This window comes from Labeo rohita, chromosome 12, assembly GCF_022985175.1.
Source record: "Labeo rohita strain BAU-BD-2019 chromosome 12, IGBB_LRoh.1.0, whole genome shotgun sequence".
NCBI lineage: Eukaryota > Metazoa > Chordata > Actinopteri > Cypriniformes > Cyprinidae > Labeo > Labeo rohita.
This window is the reverse complement of record NC_066880.1, coordinates 1,852,581-1,870,000: the sequence shown is the minus strand read 5'-3', so window position 1 is coordinate 1,870,000 and position 17,420 is coordinate 1,852,581. Positions and strand designations below refer to the sequence as shown.

General features: G+C 27.8%; 1 protein-coding gene across 1 annotated transcript in view; it reads left to right on the top strand.

Moving 5' to 3' along the window:
* The window catches only part of vclb (vinculin b), a 43,000-nt gene extending 27,907 nt beyond the window's left edge, over positions 1–15,093 (top strand). The window contains exons 7-21 of the mRNA XM_051123578.1: positions 689–779; positions 874–1,021; positions 2,771–2,924; positions 3,014–3,189; positions 5,436–5,626; positions 5,709–5,908; positions 8,387–8,515; positions 8,605–8,754; positions 8,847–8,955; positions 10,437–10,739; positions 11,903–12,027; positions 12,110–12,295; positions 12,367–12,570; positions 14,014–14,118; positions 14,196–15,093. Coding sequence (XP_050979535.1) covers positions 689–779; positions 874–1,021; positions 2,771–2,924; positions 3,014–3,189; positions 5,436–5,626; positions 5,709–5,908; positions 8,387–8,515; positions 8,605–8,754; positions 8,847–8,955; positions 10,437–10,739; positions 11,903–12,027; positions 12,110–12,295; positions 12,367–12,570; positions 14,014–14,118; positions 14,196–14,342 — 2,418 coding nt within the window. The 3' untranslated portion in view covers positions 14,343–15,093. The remainder of the gene's footprint in view (positions 1–688; positions 780–873; positions 1,022–2,770; positions 2,925–3,013; positions 3,190–5,435; positions 5,627–5,708; positions 5,909–8,386; positions 8,516–8,604; positions 8,755–8,846; positions 8,956–10,436; positions 10,740–11,902; positions 12,028–12,109; positions 12,296–12,366; positions 12,571–14,013; positions 14,119–14,195) is intronic.
* Positions 15,094–17,420: the final 2,327 nt, after the last annotated feature.

Sequence of the window (17,420 nt, the reverse complement as noted above, 5' to 3'; positions counted from 1 at the left end):
ATTTTTAATTTATTATTTTTTTATATTTTAATTTATTTAATTTTACAAAATGTTTTATTTAAGATTTAATTTAATTTAAATTTTAATAAGATGTTGACATTTTAAATTAGATTTCATTTTAATTATGTAATGTATTATTATAATTTATGTATTTATTAATACACGCATAGAATTATATAAATAATTATATGACATAAATTTAAAAAAATAAACAGTATTTTCAGTAGGGGTGCCAAATCAATTAATTGCATCCAAAATAAAAGTTTGTTTATATGTGTTTGTGTGTACTGTGTATATTCATATGTACATATAAAAACGCCCACATACATGTATAAATATGTATAAAAATATGACACAGTTTAATTAAATTCTTCTAATCTAATTTATATTAATTATTGAATTTATTTTTATAATTTATGTTATTATAATCTGTCGTGTGTGATTAGAAAATACGGGATTTGTGTATGAATGCAGTTCATTGAGGTCGTATCTAATAATAAATCACACAGACAACTGACAAAATAATTCCACACACACACACACACACACACACACACACATATATATTCTCCAGAACATCATCAGAGTCCAGAAGAGTCATCAGGACGTCCTGATGTGGGATGTAATGCATCTATTATATTAGTTTGACGCAGGACCGTGTGTTTTATTTTATGGACGTCATTTGCAGGACACAGAGGCCATGAAGAGAGCGCTGGCTCTGATCGACTCCAAAATGGCCCAGGCCAAGAACTGGCTCCGAGATCCGCACGCCCAGCCAGGTACTTTCAGTAAAAATGTCTGATCAAATAATCAGATGAGAAAAAAGACGTTGAGAGTCACAGATGGCTGTTTGCTGATGCTGTGTCGTCACAGGTGACCCGGGCGAACAAGCCATTCGTCAGATCCTCGACGAGGCGGGTAAAGTTGGCGAACTCTGCGCTGGGAAAGAGAGACGAGACATCGTGGGAACGGCCAAGACGCTTGGACAACTTACCGAGCAGGTGTCCGATCTGCGGGCCAGGTACTGAACTCCAGATGTGTTTTTCTGATTTACAGCTATTTTATTTTATTTTATTTTATTTTATTTTATTTTATTTTATTTTATTTTATTTTATTTTATTTTATTTTATTTATTATGTTTAATTTTATATTATTATTTTTTTTAATTTAATTTAATTTAATTTTTTATTTTATTTTATTTTATTTAACTGGGATTTATTTTATCTTATTTTATTTTCCATTCATATATATGTAATGGTTCATATTTATATATATTAACATATATACATTTACAGACAATACAATTATAATATCCAGTGATCGGTCACCCGAAAGGACTCATGGGACTCGTAGATCATCAGGTTTTCTTCTCGGTTGTCTGATTAAAAGCAGCTGTCTGATATTACCCATAATCCTCTTAAACCTCATTTTCCATCTCTGCTGGGAAATTGCTGTGCTGCTCATGTCTAAATCTAGACTTTTTAATTTAAAAGAATATAAAAAATGTATGCTTAATTTTTTTTTTTTTTTTTTAAAAAAAAAAAAAAAAAAAATTGTACATTTAAATATTGTTTATGATAAATTATATTCCAAATATTATTTTTTACAAAAATGATACTAGATGTATTTACATTTTTTATTTATTTTTAAAAGTAAAATTCATTTTATTTTACTTTTTTTGTAAAAAATAAAATATTAATTAAAAATATTTTGATTTAAAATTTCAATAAAAAATGTTGTTTATCATATATAATAAAAAAAATGCAATCAAACAACAGTAAAAGTATGCCTAAATATTTAAATAAAAACAAAATAAAAAAATAATTAGGTTGAAGTAGCTTGTTTATCAAAGATAATATAAAAATATTTACATTTTTTGGCAAAAATAATATTTAAAATATTTAATGAAATTATATAAATTTTATTAAATAAATGAAATTTAAATATTGTTTCATTAAATATTGTTTCAAAAATAATATTAAAAGTATATAAGTATGTATGTACATTTTAAGTTTTTTTGGCAAAAATAATATTTAAAATATATTATATATATTACTATTAAATATATTTAAGTATTTTGATCATAAATCATATTTAAACAATTGTTTAAGTATACTTAAAATAAAAAAGTATAAAAATAAAAAATACAAAAAATATAATAATTATAGAATTAAATATTTAGTTTGTCAAAGATAATATTAAAATAATATTTAAAACATTTAATAAAATAGTATTAAATTTGTGATTTTATCATAAATAACATTTCAAAATTGTTAAAGGATTCTTTATAAAAATGTTTATTTTTGTACAAAAATAACAAAAATATTTCTATAATTAAATATTTAAAAATTACAAATTTCATATAATTTGTTTATATATTTATTATCAAAAATAATTGTCAAAATATTTACATTTAGCAGAAATAACATTTAAAATGTTTAGATATTTTGTGTTTAAAAGTAAGTTTAAAATATTGAAGTAATGATATTATTAAAAATATTTGCTTAAGTATTGTTTTCAATAAAAGTATGTATGTTTAAATATTTTTGTATGTCTGTCAAAATAATATTAAAATATTTATATTTAATATTTGAATACAGTTGAATGTGTATGCTGCACAGTTTAAAGCAATTTGAGCAATAACACACAACCAGAAATTCATCCACAATTGTCTGTTTTCTAAAAAGTTGTTGTTGAAACATGAAAGCTTAATCATATTTGCCATGCATGAAGTGTTTTTCATTGTGTTTGTCTTGTGTTTCCTGCGCAGGGGTTCAGGGACGAGTCCGGTGGCCATTCAGAAAGCGCAGCAGGTGTCTCAGGGTCTGGACGTCCTGACGGGGAAAGTGGAAAATGCGGCGCGTAAACTGGAAGCCATGACCGGCTCCAAACAAGCCATCGCCAAGAGAATCGACGCCGCTCAGGTGAGTCTCCCGCTTTGTGTTCTGTCTGCGTGAGTCACACACGGGTCTGAGCAGCATTTTAAGCGCCGTACGTGTTTTGTGAACGGCAGAGCTGGCTGGCGGATCCTCACGGCGGTCCGGAGGGAGAGGAGAACATCAAGGCTCTTCTGGGCGAAGCGAGGAAGATCGCCGACCTCTGCGAAGATCCCAAAGAGCGCGACGACATCCTGCGCAGCATGGGCGAGATCGCCGCCCTCACCGCCAAACTCTCCGAGCTCAAGAAAGCGTACGTATCTCTGAGCGTGTGGGCTTTGTGGGGATTCTTGGCCGGAATCTGTGGAATATTTGCGCGGTGTTCTGTTCCTGCCCACGTGAGGAATCCCGGCTTTCCATTGTTTGACTGTTGATTGTTTGATGGTAGTGAAGCAACGACTGTTTTTTTTTTTTTTTTTTTTTTGAGCCAGATGAGCTGCTGTGTGTGTTTCTGTACTTATTTCACAGGCCTTAATCTAGTTTACTTGTTCAAAGAAGCAACTTTTGAAGATTTTTCCAGAGATTAGTCCTGTTTCAGCTCGGCTTTTGTTTCTTTTTCAGATTGATTAAAATCAGCTGTGGTGCAAAATTGTCACTTTATGTTGAAATCTGCTGTTTCGTAATAGGAATCTCATTAAATAAATCTGTTGTCTATAAACGAGAAGGAAAAAGGTTTCCCTTAGGTTTTTCTGCCAGAATAAAAGCTTGTCGGTGTGATGTTTGAAAGCAAATAAATTAAGATGCCACTAAATGTTAGGTTTGTAATTTTAAAGCTGCTCTATAAATGCTAATAATAATAAAATATTTATAAATATTATTTTATTATAAAATATTATTATTTTATAAATATTATATTATTGTTTTCATTTTTAAAATTATTTTATGATGAATTATTATTGATAAAAATATTAATATTATTTAATACTAATTGAATTTACAGTACAATAGTATTATTAATAGTGTAATGTCATGGACAAAATATTTAAATAAAATTAAAATAATAATAATTATTATTATTATTTTTATTATTATTTATTAAATATTGTTTATTGACAGTACAGTAATATTATTAATACTGTGTTTTTAAGGTTTTAAATATTATTTATTGACAGTACAATAATATTATTAATAAAATGTTTTTTAAGGTTTTTTAAATTTAGTGATAAACTATTTAAAAAATAATAAATACTTGTTTTATTATTTGTTTTTTATTTTACAGTACTTTTTAAAATATTTAATATTAAATGTATGTATTTAGATTTTTATTTGTATTTCGCTTAATAATAACAATAATAATTTTTTTGTTATTTTAGTTTTGCGACGTTTATGTTCAATTTACAGTACAATAGTATTATTGTAATCTTTTTTAGTTTATTTGATTTTATAATTTAAATATTTAAATAAAATATTTATTATTATTATTATTATTATTAAATGTTTATTTTTTGACAGTACAATAATACTATTACTATAGTGTTTTGTTATTTTTCGAAATTTCTAAATATAATAATAAATACTTGTTTTATTATTTTATTTTTTTTTATTTCAGTTATATTTCACTTAACAATAATAATAATAACAATAATAATTCAGTTTTTTTTTTATTTTAGTTTTGCAATTTTTATTTTCAATTTACAGTATGCTAGTATTATTATAATATTTGTCCCTTTATTTAATTTTATAATAAATTAAAATATTTAAATGACTATAATAATTTATTATCATTATTACTATTAATATATATATATATATATATATATATATGTGTGTGTGTGTGTGTGTGTGTGTATATATATATATATATATATATATATATATATATATATATATATATATATACATATATATACATATATATATATATGTATAAAATACTTTTTTATTTGACAGTACAATAATATTATTGCTATAGTATTTTGTTATTTTTTAGGGTTTCTAAATTGAGTGCTAAACTATTTGAACTAATAATAAATACTTATTTTCTTATTCTTTTTATTTTACAGTACTTTTTACAGTGCAGTAGTAATAATACAAATAAAAAATTAAAATTAAAATAAATAAAATTAAAATTAAATTATTATTATTATTATTAAATACTAATTTTTATTTGCCAGTGCAGTAATATAACTGTATTAATATTTCTTTATTAAATTGAATTATTTTAGATTTTGAATGATAAACCATTCAAATAATAATAAATACTTTTATTTTACACAGTACAGTAGCTAATTTCCTAATTGATTTATTTTCATAATTTAATCGAATTAAATATTAAAACAATAAGTGTTATTTATTTTGTTGTTGGTATTATTATTATTGTGTTGTTGTTTTTAATAATTCAGGGTTTTTTTGTTTGTTTTTTTTTATTGGTCTGGGGTGGCTTTTTTTTCCCTGAGACTAGATTTCAGAGGACACTAGTCTTGCATGAATGTAGCTTTCTTGGATTTAGGTAATAAATTGTATTCTAATCAGTAATTCCGTCTTCTCCCGTGTGTTCAGAGGTAAGGGCGACACCCCTGAGGCTCGAGCTCTCGCGAAGCAGATCGCCACGGCTCTGCAGAACCTCCAGTCCAAAACCAGCAAAGCGGTGGCCAACACTCGACCCGCCAAAGCCGCCGTTCACCTGGAGGGGAAGATCGAGCAGGCGCAGAGATGGATCGACAACCCCACGATGGACGACAGCGGCGTCGGTGCGCCTCTCGTCCGGCTCTGTCTTCATACGCCGTCAATTCCGATCTGATTTTGATGAGGATTGTGTGTTTGTGTTCGCAGGTCAGGCTGCGATCCGCGGGCTGGTGGCCGAGGGCCGTCGTCTGGCCAACGCTCTGCCGGCGTCTCAGAGGTCAGATCTGCTGGGTAAATGTGAGGAGGTCGAGCACCTGATGGCGCAGTTAGCCGAGCTGGCGGCCCGCGGGGAGGGAGACAGTCCTCAGGCCCGCGCCGTCGCTCAACAGCTGCAGGACACGCTTAAAGTAAGACTTTAGGGGCTACAGGTTTGTCATTGTGACACTCTTATAACTTTCTGGTTCAGCCAGACCTACAAATACAACATTCAGAAATATTCGGACATCACAACCATGAGCTCCTTAGCATATCACTGTCATCATTTACATTAACACATATTCAGTTTTTAATGGTTTGACTTTGAAAATTAAGAGAAATTTAAGTACTGTTAAAGTATTTTTTAACACTATATAACAGTTAACTTTAACAGTATTACAATGTTTCTTTGTAATAACTTTCTTTTAATATTCTGTTTTAATTAACTGATAATTGTTATTATAAATAAATATTTAGTTTTCTTAATTGTTTAATTTATTATTTATAAATTAGTTTTTTAGGTTTTTTAAATTAAGTGATACACTATTTAAATAATAATAAATACTTCTTTTTTTTTTTTTTTACAATACCTTTTAAAATATTTCATGTTAAATTATGTATTTAGATTTTTATTTCAGTTTATTTCGCTTAACAACAATAATTATAATAATAACAATAATTAAATTAATTAAATATAAATTAACTGATTAATACTTACTTTATTATTTGTTTTTGTTTTTTTACAACACCTTTTATTTCATATTAAATTATGTATTTAGATACTTAAATACTTATTTTTTTCTACAATACCTTTTAAAATATTTCATATTAAGTTATGTATTTAGATTTTTATTTCAGTTTATTTCACTTAACAACAACAACAATAATAATAATAATAATAACAATAATTAAATTAATTAAATATAAATTAACTGATTAATTAAAAATAACTTAACTGATAATTGATATTATAAATAAATATTTAGTTTTCTTAATTATTTAATTTATTATTTATAAATTAGTTTTTTATGTCATTTGTTTTTATTGCAGTTTTAATCATTTTAGCACTTACACTACAACTTATTTTATTTCATTTAATTGCCAAGTCAGCATTTCTAATGCTTTTTGTTAAAATTTATTTTTATTTTAATTTATTTTTATTTTTTTTTTACTTTTTTATTTTGAGTTTTATTTTATTTATATTTAAGTCACAGTTTTTGAGCAAATACATTATTTCAGTATTATTTCACTTAACAATAGTAATAATAACCATAATAATTCTGTTCACTTCAATTTATTTTATATTGGTTATTTGCTAAGTAAACACTTCTAATTTCCATTTTTTTATTTTTTTTTTTTTTTTTTTTTTTTTTTCATATTGATTATTTATTATTAAACATTTCATATTAAATTAAATATAAGATTATTATATGAGTTTTATTTCACTTAACAATAGTAATAATAACCATATTCATTTTTGTTTTATTTTCATTTGTAATTTTGTAATTTTAAAATTAAAAAATGATTAACGGTTTAATAGCAGTAATAATTCTATTTTATTTTCATTTTAAAATTGTAATTTTTATGTGCTTTTGTCATATTTTGTAATAACTTTCTTCTAATAATTATTCTGTTTATAATTATTATTATAAATAATAAATATTCTGTAACTGTATTGATTTGTTTTAATAATTTTAGTATTTCCCCACATCAGCTTATTTTATTTCAGTTATTTGTGTAAGTTTCTATACAAGTTATTATTTTATATAAACTTATATATTATATAGTGTTTTTTTACTTTTATTTCATATGAAATATTTTATATTAAACTGAATATTTAAAATTTATTTTGGTTTCATTTCAGTTAACAAAAACAATTTTAATAGCTTAATAGTACATGTGAATAATAGCAACACTGTAACTGAGGTCATTTAAATATAAACGTCTTAAAGGTACAGTAGTAAAAGTTTAGTTATAAACACCAGAGAAAGAGCAGAAAATGATGATGAAAAACTAAATTATGGTCAAGAAACCTTAGCTAAATGTAAAAGTGGACTTCAGGTAAAAAATAAATGTGAAGTGTAGAAAACAGTCCCTTATAATATGCATGCAAATACACAATTATCTCTATTTAAATGAATAATTGTGCTAAATGCATGCATGAAACAAAAAAGTGCACACAAACACAGGGTCATATTTAATATCCCACATACTGAATGCTTAAGTAAAGAGCTCCACCTGCTGGTAAATCATATAATTTTCACATGCATATTTCACGTGTTTATAATTATAGCTTTCTATTCATCTGTAAATTCTGAAAAATAAAATGCATCACGGTTTCCACAAAAATAACATTGCTAATAATCCGAAATGTTTGTTGAGCAGCAAATCAGCATATTAGAATGATTTCTGAAGGATCATGTGACACTGAAGACGAGTAATGATGCTGAAAATTCAGCTTTGATCACAGAAATAAATTCCATTTTAACAGATATTCACATAGAAAACAGATTTTCTAAATTGTAATAATATTTCACAATTTTACTGATTTTACTGTATTTTTTAATAAGTAAATGCAGCCTTGGTGTGCAGAAGAGACTAAAACATACATGTGTTTGTGTTTGTCGCAGGAGCTGAAGGGTAAGATGCAGGAAGCCATGACACAGGAAGTGTCTGACATCTTCAGTGACACGACTACACCTGTCAAACTCCTGGCGGTGGCAGCGACGGCTCCTCCAGACGCGCCCAACAGAGACGAGGTGCGACACAATCACATTCACACACACACTAATGCTGGAGTCTGATCGTGTTCCTCTGTGATTGATCATGTGTGCTGTGCTGCGATCAGGTGTTTGATGAGCGGGCCGCTAACTTTGAGAATCACGCGGGTCGTCTGGGAGCCACGGCGGAGAAAGCGGCCGCCGTCGGCACCGCCAACAAGAGCACGGTGGAGGGAATCCAGGCGGCCGTCAAATCAGCCAGAGATCTGACGCCTCAGGTAACACACGGACTTCACCCGCACGAGACTAAAGCTGACTGAGAATTGACTGCGAACAAGTGTCATTTTTATGTATTTATTTTTTTCTTCAGGTCGTCTCTGCAGCTCGAATCCTTCTGAAGAATCCTGGAAACCAGGCGGCTTACGAACACTTTGAAACCATGAAAAATCAGTGGATCGACAATGTCGAGAAAATGACAGGTGACTTGAACTATGACATCAGCTCTATCTATCTAATGTTTATATTTTTATTTTTTTATTTTATATTTTATTGTATTTTTTTAATATAGTTTTCTATTTTAGCATTTTTTATTTAGACAGAATGCTGTCTATTGATATATGTAATGCACTGATTTTTAATTAAATTTCATTTATATTTTATTTTTATTTAATTGTATATGTTATATAATTTAATAAAATTAATAAAAATACTTTTATTAAAATGATCATCCATCTATCTATCTTCTATCTGTCTATCATTTTTTACTTTTATGTATTTATTTATTTTATATTTTATTCTTTTATTTTTGCTTTATTTTTTATTTTATATTGTTTTCTATTTTTGTTTTTTGTTTGACATTTTTTTTTATTTAGACTGAATGTATCTATCAATACATGTAATGCATTTATTTTTACTTACTGAATTAATTTTTTAGCATTTCATTTTATTTTTAATATATTTATTTAAAATGTTATTTTTATTAAAATAATGATTTATTAAGATCTAACTATCAATCTGTATTTTTTATATTTATTTATTTATTTTATTTTATATATTTTATTATTTATTTTTATTTATTTAATTTTTTTTTTTTTTTTTTCAGTAAATATATTTTTTATGTCAGGCAAGATTCTGTCTGTCGATCTGAAGTATTTATTTTACTCATTTAATTTTAATTTAAATTTTATGGTTTTATTTTTTATTTTACATTTTCTTTTTTTGGTTTATTTTTTTATTTATTTAATTAATTAATTAATTGTTTATTTATTTTATGTCAGACATCTAGTGTATTTTATATTTTTATTTTTTTATTTTTTTTATTTTTTATTTTACATTTTAGTTTTCATTTTATTTATTTGTTTCTATTTTTATTTTATTTTTTATATTTTATTAATATTTTTTATTTTATTTTACATTTTTTTTAATTATTTAATATTTTTATTTCATTCTTTTTTTAGTAAATATCTTTGTCAGGCAGGATGCTATATATCGATCTAAAGATTTAGATTTAATTTTAATTTAGATTTAATTTTTTTTTTCAATTTTTCAATTTTTTTTTTTTTAGTTTATTTATTTTTTTAAATCATTTAGTATTTTTATGTCAGACATCCAATGTATTTTTTCCTTTTTATATTGTTTATTTTTTATTTTACATTTTAGTTTTCATATTTTATTTTATTGTCAGTAGTTATCAGACAGGATGTCAGCATTACTTGATACACAAATGGTTGTTTTACACAGAAAACAAGAGCAATGAAAAAAAAAATAGTTACAGTATTCTACAAATATCAAAGTAATTTAGAAAACAATAATGTTGAAAAATACACCATAAATAGGTTGAAATCACACCGTAGTTCTGTCTATGGATAGGGACAGTGTTTACTGTTGTATTCAATTTTCAGAAATCATCTGCACTACAATATATGAACAAATCCTGACTCTCTTTCTCTTTCTGTCTCAGGTCTGGTGGATGAAGCGATTGACACCAGGTCTCTGTTGGACGCGTCAGAAGAAGCCATTAAGAAAGATCTGGACAAGTGTCAGGTAGCTATGGCCAATCACCAGCCTCAGATGCTGGTCGCCGGAGCAACCAGCATCGCCCGACGAGCCAATCGGATCCTGCTGGTGGCGAAGCGAGAGGTGGAGAACTCAGAAGACCCGAAGTTCAGAGAGACCGTGAAAGCGGCGTCCGACGAGCTCAGCAGAACCATCTCACCCATGGTCATGGACGCCAAAGCTGTGGCCGCCAACATACAGGACCAAGGTGAGACACACAGAAAGATGTTAAGTACCTAGCAACACCTTAGCAACCATTTACTGCACCCAGCATCACAATCACACGGGCTAAAATAATTTTATAGTTATTATAAATCTAATATATATATTAGATTTATAATAACTATAAAATTATTTTTTTCAAAATAAATTATTAATTTATTAATTAATGTAATATTTCACTGCTGTGCTTGTTTATATCAATATACAATTTGGCAAAAAATGTTGTGAATTTATTATAGAAATTATATTTATATATATATATATATATATATATATATGTATATATATATATATTTAAATATAATTCAGTTATTATTATTATTATTATTATTATTATTATTATTATTATAAAATACAATTATTTAACAAAATTAATAATTTGTGATTTGAATATAAATATGATTGTTATGATTTTGATGATGATGATTATTATTATATAATTATAACTATACAATTATTATTATTATCATTATTATTATTATTATTATTGTTGTTATTGTTAAAATATTAAACAAAATAAAAAATATTACTATTGTTAATTTTTCCATGCTGTGTATGTTTGTATGGCTTCACAATTTGGCCCAAAAAAATTTGTATATAATGAGACCATATGAATATAAAGTTTTATTATTATTATTATTATTATTATTATTATTATTATTATTAAATAAAATTATTTAACTAAATTATACATATTATTATTGGAATATTTCATTGTTGTGTGTGTATTTAAGGCTTGAAAATTGGCCATAAATATTTATTTTTTTATAATAATATTTTAATAATATTTTGTAATAGTAATTATATATATATATATATATATATATATATATATATATATATATATATATATATATTATTATTTTTTTTTTTTTACAAAATATTGTCAAAATATTATTATAAAAAATGTGAATGTAAATATTAATTGTAATATTTATGATTATATTAATTTAAAATATTTTATTATTATTATTATTATTATCATTTTTAAATAAAATATTAAACAAAATAAAAAATATGTAATATTTCATTGTAAATAAAAAAAAAATGACAATTTAGTATATATTTATAAATAAATATATATATATATGTATATTCAAATTAATTCACAGCCTTAGTTAAACCTATAACCATTGTTTTTCTGAACAGGCCTCCAGAGGGGCTTCTTGGACTCGGGTTATAAGATCCTGGGTGCCGTAGCTAAAGTCCGGGAGGTGTTCCAGCCGCAGGAGCCAGACTTCCCTCCTCCACCTCCAGACCTGGAGCACCTGCAGGTCAGATTCCCCTCAGACCCCTCAGCTGCACACATTCACTGCACCAGCACCATTTCAAACACAAATCCCGCTTCTCCTTCAGATAAGCGACAACGCCGCTCCTCCAAAACCTCCTCTGCCGGAGGGTGAAGTGCCTCCTCCCAGACCTCCACCGCCGGAGGAGAAGGACGAGGAGTTCCCCGAGCAGCAGGCCGGAGAGATGGTCAGCGAGCCCATGATGGTGGCCGCCCGGCAGCTGCACGACGAGGCCCGCAAGTGGTCCAGCAAAGTGAGTCTGTCGGTCGGGTTTGGGTTGGTTTGCGCATATGTGCGGGTTACTAAACTAATGGTTATATGCAGGGTAATGACATCATCGGAGCCGCCAAGCGCATGGCTCTGCTGATGGCCGAGATGTCTCGACTGGTCCGGGGCGGCAGCGGGAATAAGCGAGCGCTCATCCAGTGCGCCAAAGACATCGCCAAAGCCTCCGACGAAGTCACGCGCCTCGCCAAAGAAGTCGCCAAACAGTGCACAGACAAACGCATACGAACCAACTTACTGCAGGTAAGAAGAGTTTTTATAAAGAATATTTATTTTATATTTTATTTTTTGTTTTATATTGTTTTATTTTTTTATTTTATATAGTTTTCTATTTTTTTTTATTTTATTTCACTTAGAATGCTAACTATCAATACATGTAATGCATTTAGTTTTGCTTAATGAATTTTAATTAATGAATTTTATTTTATATCTTTTTTAAAGCATTTAATTAGAATGTTTTGTTATTTTTATTAAAATAAAGAATTATTACTTTTTATGCCATACAGGAATTTTATTTTATTTTATTTTATTTTATTTTATTTTATTTTATTTTTTTTATTTTATTTTATTTTTATTTTTCTGATTAAAATTGTATAAAATGCAATAAAAAACTCATAAGTTTGCTTTGTTTGTTTGTAGGGCTACACAATTTGGCACAAAATTTTGTTATTATATATATGACAATATAATACTGTAATTTTACAGTTGTACTGTTAAATAAAATTAATATTGTTAATAATATATTGTTGTTGTTACTGTTAAAAATTATAGTATAAAATTTTATATATTAAAATATAATTTATTAAATATTGTTATTAAAATAAATAACATAAATTAAGTATTAAAATGGATTAAAATATTAATCAAAAATCAATATTACTATTGAAATATTTCACTGTAAAATAAAAAAAATTACTGTTTTATTTTATTACATATATATATATATATATATATATATACAATATTACTATTGAAATATTTCACTGTAAAATAAAAAAATACTATTTTATTTTATTATATATATATATATTTTTTTTTTATAGACTGGGATGCTAGCACTTGGTTCGCAATTTTTTATCATCATTTTTTAATAAAAAAAGCTCAAACTTGACAGATTTTTACATTTGTACTGTTAAATAAAATTGATATTTAAATTAATATTGTACCCATGAAGATTATTACTAAATAAAAATATTACTTTCAGAATTTAAATGATCCGCACTTACTGTATCTTCTTACTAAATTGTAATATTTTACAATATAATATACATTAAAATTTATTAAAATCTGAATAAAAAATAAATAATAAAATAAAAAAGTGAAAATAAATGTAAAAATAAGTTAAAAAAAAAAAAATAATAATAAAATATTAAAATGTAATAAAAAATTAATCAAAAATAAATATTAATTTCAAAAGTAAAAAATAATTTAAGAAAAAATTAAGAGAAAATTGTATAACTGTAAAAATACAAAAATATGCATTCATTCAGTAAAGTGTCCAACCAGTGAAAGGCTGTGAAGCAGCATGCATTCAAATGCAGTTTGCTTGTATTTATTTCATGCTTTTTAGTGAACAAAACATTAGATGCATGCATACAAATCAATGAGAATCCTGATTTAACACTGCTACAATACTTAAAATATTCCTAAAACAAACGTAAACCAACTTTTGGGCTCTTTCTGCAGGTGTGTGAGAGGATTCCCACCATCAGCACACAGCTGAAGATCCTTTCCACAGTGAAGGCCACCATGTTGGGACGCACCAACATCAGCGAGGAGGAATCAGAGCAGGTCAGATCTTGCCCTCCATTCCTTTCTAAACCCTGTTTATCAACGAAACCTGTCTAAACGTGCTGGTTCTCCCGTAGGCCACCGAGATGCTGGTCCACAACGCTCAGAACCTGATGCAGTCGGTGAAGGAGACGGTGAGAGAAGCCGAAGCCGCTTCTATCAAGATCCGCACGGATGCCGGATTCACCCTGCGCTGGGTCCGCAAGACGCCCTGGTACCAGTGAGAGAAGATCCGGCGCTGATATCCAGGCATGCACTGGGGGAAGCGTTACAGTCCAGGTCCTAAATGTCAGTACAGACGTGTCGTCCACATCTGGACTATTCCATATCACAGTGTAAAAGAAGGGACGTACTTGTTTGATTGCTTTTTTAATGATGTATTTTGTTTCGATGGATCCCGGTTTAATTTTTTTGTTGTTTTTTTTTGAGGGAATGTTTAATCCTGGTTAGGTCATAGTTTTGGTTTTTTTTACAGAGTTGAAGCCATTCATTCATATATCTATATATCTCATTTTCACTCTTTGAATGTATTAAATGTCACAAGCTAATATTATGTTTTCACCAACAAAACACAAGCATAGATTTTGGATTCTTAAATCCTCATGATGTGTGGATTCGATCAACTTTCATTCAGGGATGACGCTGCAAACTCGAGTACTGAAATGAAGAAGGAATCGAACCTGCGACCTGGTGCTTCCTGTGATCTATGCCAAACCAGTCCGTTTGCATTATATATCCACACACGTGCGCACTGCCGTCCCCGTATTTCCACTAAGGCATCACTGTGCTCAATACACTACTACAGAAAGCACACTCAAGTATATTTATATGAGTGAGAATCGGCTCTTTGCATATATTTGCCTTTTCTATCGCTGAGACCAGCTGTTTAATGTAAATAATGTGTTCATCTTTAAAGAAGACAGCCTGTAAGACCTGATGTGCCTTGTCATAATAAAAGAACTAATTATCAACTCAGTCATTTGTGTGGGACTATATTTGTTCGCATTTCGTAAAATGGGCAATGAATATGCATGCTTTAAGAGTCATGCAAATGAGATCGGTCTTCTGTAAATATAAGGCCTTTGATCTGATGTTATTTATCTTATTATAAGTCTATTTATTTTAGTTGTCACCACAGTTAACACTAACACTCAATTATGTTCTAACAATTAAGTATTTTTTTTATCAGTTAGAATATTTTTAGGAAGAAATTATATATGAAGTATGACAGATAATTCAGTATTTAAAAATGTCCAAAAATCATGTTTCCTTCATATTATTATTATTATTATTATTATTATTATTATTATTAAAAATAATAATTTCTCCAGTTAATTTTTGAAGTAAAATATGTACACTGTACAAACTGAACTCCTGCAAAAAAATATTAATTAGAATATTTTTTGACATATATTTTTGGCAATATTCCCAATTAAAGTTAAAAAGTGTTTTTGGAAAAAAGAACGAAAGAATAATGATTAAGGGGAAATTAAATTAGGGGAAATAATAGAAATACATAAATATATATATACAATTTTCAAAAATCATGTTTTTTCATGTTTTTCCAATTAATCTCAATCAAACTGCAGTTGCATTATGTTAAGTAAAAAATAACTACAATACAGCTAAGTAACAATTAAACAATAAAAACATTTTTGAAAATATTAAAAAACTAAGTTATCTGTTTTTGCAAAAAAAAAAAAAAAAATATATATATATATATATATATATATATATATAAAATTTAAAATAATATTTTTACTAAATATTAATTTCTCCAGTTTATTTATTTCAGTAAAATATTTACACTATACAAATGGAACTCTCTTACAAACCCAAATAATAATTTTATTATTAATAATTTAATATTGTAAATATCTAAGCTCATCCTCACTATTAGTTGTTTTATTTTATTTTTGCAAATAAAATCTAACCTTATCCACACTGACACTCATTATGATCCAACTAATTACTATTTTTTTATCAGTTACAACATTTTTTGACATACAATATTCCCACTTAAAGTTAAAAAGTGATTTCAAAAAAGAAAGAAAGAATAATGATTAAGGAGAAATTCTGGGGAAATATCAATTATATATATATATACACACACACACACACACACACACACACACATATATATATATATATATATATATAAATGTACAGTTGCAATCAAAATTATTCAACCCCCCAGAGACGATGGTACTTTACAAATACAAGCTTTTCTAAAGATCCAGGACTTTATAAAAATTGCATCTACAACAGTTTAATGGCGTATTAAAAGTTATAATGTCAGTATAGAATGTAATGTTTTTGAGTTATAGGATTTTTTAATATCACAGCTATGTCATAATTATTCAACCCCTGTTCAACATTGCTGTTTTAAGTCACTTATTTTTTTATGTTAGGGAACAAAATTGTCTTAAAACACAATTAAGCCTTTATAAACTTTATTAAAAAACAGAATTAGCTTGGGGTGTGACACATACACACAGTTAGCCCATGCATGTGCTGAAGTTGAGTCGCTAATATGACAGTCAACAGAGCTCTCACAAAAACTATAGAGAAGAAATTGTCTTATTTTATTAGAAAGTCTAAGGCTACATTAAGATTTCCAAGACATTAAAAGTTCCTTGAGACGCAGCTGGCAGCCTTATTCCTTAGTTTGAAGTGTGTTGTACCAGAAAACCTGGTGGTGTTGAACAAAAAAGCACAATGTCATAAAATGTTTGATCAGAGTAACTGAGAAAAACCTGCAGTGTACAGCCAAATACTTGCAAGATGACCCAACAAAAGGAGGAAAAACATTTCAATGCAGAGTATAAGATGAACACAAGACAAGTATGGCCTTCATGTTGAGGCATCTTGCCGAATACCACTCTTGCCCAAGAAGAACAAAAAGACAGACTTGAACATCCTAAAATTCATCTGGATAGACCTGTGGAGTTCTGGAAGAATGATTTATGGAGTGATGTAACCAATCTGACGTTTTAGACCTGTGGATCAGCAGTATGTCTGGTGCAAAAAAGGCAAAACTTATTGGCAGAAGAACACCATCTCCACTGTCAAACACTGAGGTGGATCAGTCCTGTTATGGGGTTGTTTTACTTTAGCAGGAAGTGGAAAACATGACTGTACGAAGGACATCCTGGATTCTTTGAAGTATCAGGCCATTTTGGCAAGAATTGTGATGCCTTTGATGCAAAGACTGAAGCTGATGATCAGTGGACTTTCTTGCAGGACAATCATCCCAAAGTATACATCAAAATCTACTTACGCTTGGTTCAGGGATCAGTCAT